The 2264-nt window shown below is 50.4% G+C and overlaps 2 protein-coding genes across 2 annotated transcripts in view; both read right to left on the bottom strand.

Annotated features, from left to right (window-relative positions):
• Window positions 1-25: 25 nt before the first annotated feature.
• EMH_0084140 (SAG family member) lies at window positions 26-1468 on the bottom strand (the record flags this gene model as incomplete). The annotated part of the gene is made up of 4 exons (XM_013500713.1): window positions 26-442; window positions 534-709; window positions 893-996; window positions 1404-1468. 4 exons carry the CDS (start codon window positions 1466-1468, stop codon window positions 26-28), a joined length of 762 nt encoding a protein of 253 aa, XP_013356167.1.
• A 473-nt stretch (window positions 1469-1941) lies between these two features.
• Window positions 1942-2264, bottom strand: part of EMH_0084110 (SAG family member) — a gene marked incomplete at both ends in the record, with an annotated part of 1199 nt that continues 876 nt past the window's right edge. The window contains 2 exons of the mRNA XM_013500712.1: window positions 1942-2053; window positions 2142-2260. Coding sequence (XP_013356166.1) covers window positions 1942-2053; window positions 2142-2260 — 231 coding nt within the window. The remainder of the gene's footprint in view (window positions 2054-2141; window positions 2261-2264) is intronic.

The following is a 2264-nucleotide window of genomic DNA, read 5'->3' as shown; positions in this document are numbered from 1 at the left end:
GGCGGAGATGCTGACTTCAAAAGGCTTACGTGAAAGGAGGGTTGTCACTGTTCGCCGGAAGAACGTCAGGTGTCGTCATGCAAATCAAGGCAGAGCCTTCCTTTGTTTCTTCAGTTTTGTTGTCTTCCTCTTCCTGTTCCAATAGTAGGCTCGTTGGAGAGTTGCTGATCTTCCTTGTACAGGTGACGACTCTGCAGTCGGCGGTAGCATCGGCGGAGGGGTTGTGCACGGCCACGAAAGAGATGTTGTCCTGACTGGCATACAACTCCTCAGTATCCTTGTTCGGTGGAGGCAATCCATTGAAGTTGCTGTAGGCATTCTTCCACTTTTCTACTACGGCAGTGCAACTAAGGTTAGCGGCATCGACGACCTGGAATGCGTATGTGCCGCTCATGAACTTTTTTCCAGGGTCTGCCTCGGAGCTTTTGCGTGCTGCTTCTTGCTGAGGACACCAAGACAACGAGGATTGTAGTACGTATTCGATGGCATCGAACTCCCTTCGGAGAACACAGCGAAAGGGGTAACTAACTTACTGGTATCAAGACATCGCAAACGGGCTTCCACACCCATTCGTCATACTCGGAGGAATCTTGCTCTCCTTCCTCAGGCAGTCTTTTCTCTTTCGCATCTGTTTGGGGTATTACGAAATCATTGAAACCGGCCTTCTTACGAGCATCGTTGATATCGGAGAGGCATGCGCCATTTTCTCCTGCAGAGACGGATATAAAATGGTGCCATAACGAGCTCCCTTATTTGCTTAGCAACCGTTTTCTGAAGCATTAAAATTTACGCTGACCCCTGACCAAGTCGACAGTACTGGCCTGCCTGTCGGGGTTTGCAATCGAGGCAGCACTTCAAGCATTCAACTTCTCCCCACGGCCAGCCAGCGTACCCAATTTGACAGCATATGTGGTTTTTTTATTTGGAGTTGGTGTTGGTGTTTCAGGTTCTTGGCCACCGCTTCCATCAACTTTGGCGAAGAGGAGGAGCGAGGCACTGACGAGAGTGAACAGTCGAAGAGCCAGCATTGTTGCCATATATGTTGGAGGCCCCGATATGCGCACTTAAAAACAATTTGTCGAATCCCTCCGACACAAAAAGTTTCTAAATTATACACGAAGAAGATATGATTGACAGGATGAAGCGCCACGCTGGCTAGATTCTTTTCGTTGGTTCAGGTGTGGTCAATGCGGGGGTGCAAGGGAGGCGTGTCTTGTTGTGCAGACCAACGGAGAAACCGGGGTTGCCACATTCTTCACCGTCGCGAGCAGGTGCAGTACACGTGTAGTTCGATTTATATTTTACATAATGACTTTGTAATTGGTTGGGCAGGACGATTTGCAACGTAGCTTGAGGCGCAAACATTGGCAACAGATGGCTATGCCGAGCAGTCCTCCGCCGACCAGGCCGTCAGAGGCTTTGCCTTCAAGGCGTCCCTGTGTGGTTGTAAAATGTTTGACCCAACCATTTACTCAACAAAAGACTGCTAACTAGTCATATTGCCGCCATCCTTGCATTGATTGACAAGGACAAGAGAAAGCGCAACACGTGCCGAGCAGTGTGGGACTCAACCCTAAGGTAACCGAGCTAACGAAGGCTTTCCTTGCAGCCGATGCTGCAAAATCATCCCTCCGTCTTTGCACAGGCTCAACCTATGCTGAAACAGAGTCAAAACGCTTAGGATAGCAAAATTTCCCGAGAGCAGCTGCCCTCCCCGTCAGCCCGGGGTTTGATGGGCACGGCGGCGTAAGCGCCTAGGTTTGATGATGCGGAGGATGGGCACCAGATCCCATCACAAGTTGCACCACTTATTGCTGCAATTGTGGGTGTAAGTTAAACACACATTCACTCATCCCTAAGCTTCTTGCCAATGTACGCTCACTGTACATAAGCGCCGAGCCGTCCATTGGCCCTCAATAACTACCTTGTAGTATCGGTATCTCACAAAGCTGCCGAAACGCCAAGGAATGCTGCGGCAAGGCCGAGCAAACTGGGCAAGACGGCCGAGGCAGATCCTTCGAAGGCGGTGACGATCTGTCCCCACTGCTCCTCTCTGCACAACGCAGACAGACAAAGCAAAGAACTGCAGTGTAGCGGCCGCCTAAAGAACAGGGCGGAGATGCAGACATCAAAAGGCTCACGTGAAAGGAGGGTTTTCACTGTTATCCGGAAGAACGTCAGGTGTCGTCATGCAAATCAAAGCAGAGCCTTCCTCTGTTTCTTCAGTTTTGGGGGTTTCTTCTTCCTCTTCCTTATCCACCTCC

This window comes from Eimeria mitis, genomic scaffold, assembly GCF_000499745.2.
Source record: "Eimeria mitis Houghton genomic scaffold, Emh_scaff5767, whole genome shotgun sequence".
Lineage (NCBI taxonomy): Eukaryota > Apicomplexa > Conoidasida > Eucoccidiorida > Eimeriidae > Eimeria > Eimeria mitis.
Note: the sequence above shows the minus strand (reverse complement) of the source record. Positions and strands in the feature narration are given on the sequence as shown.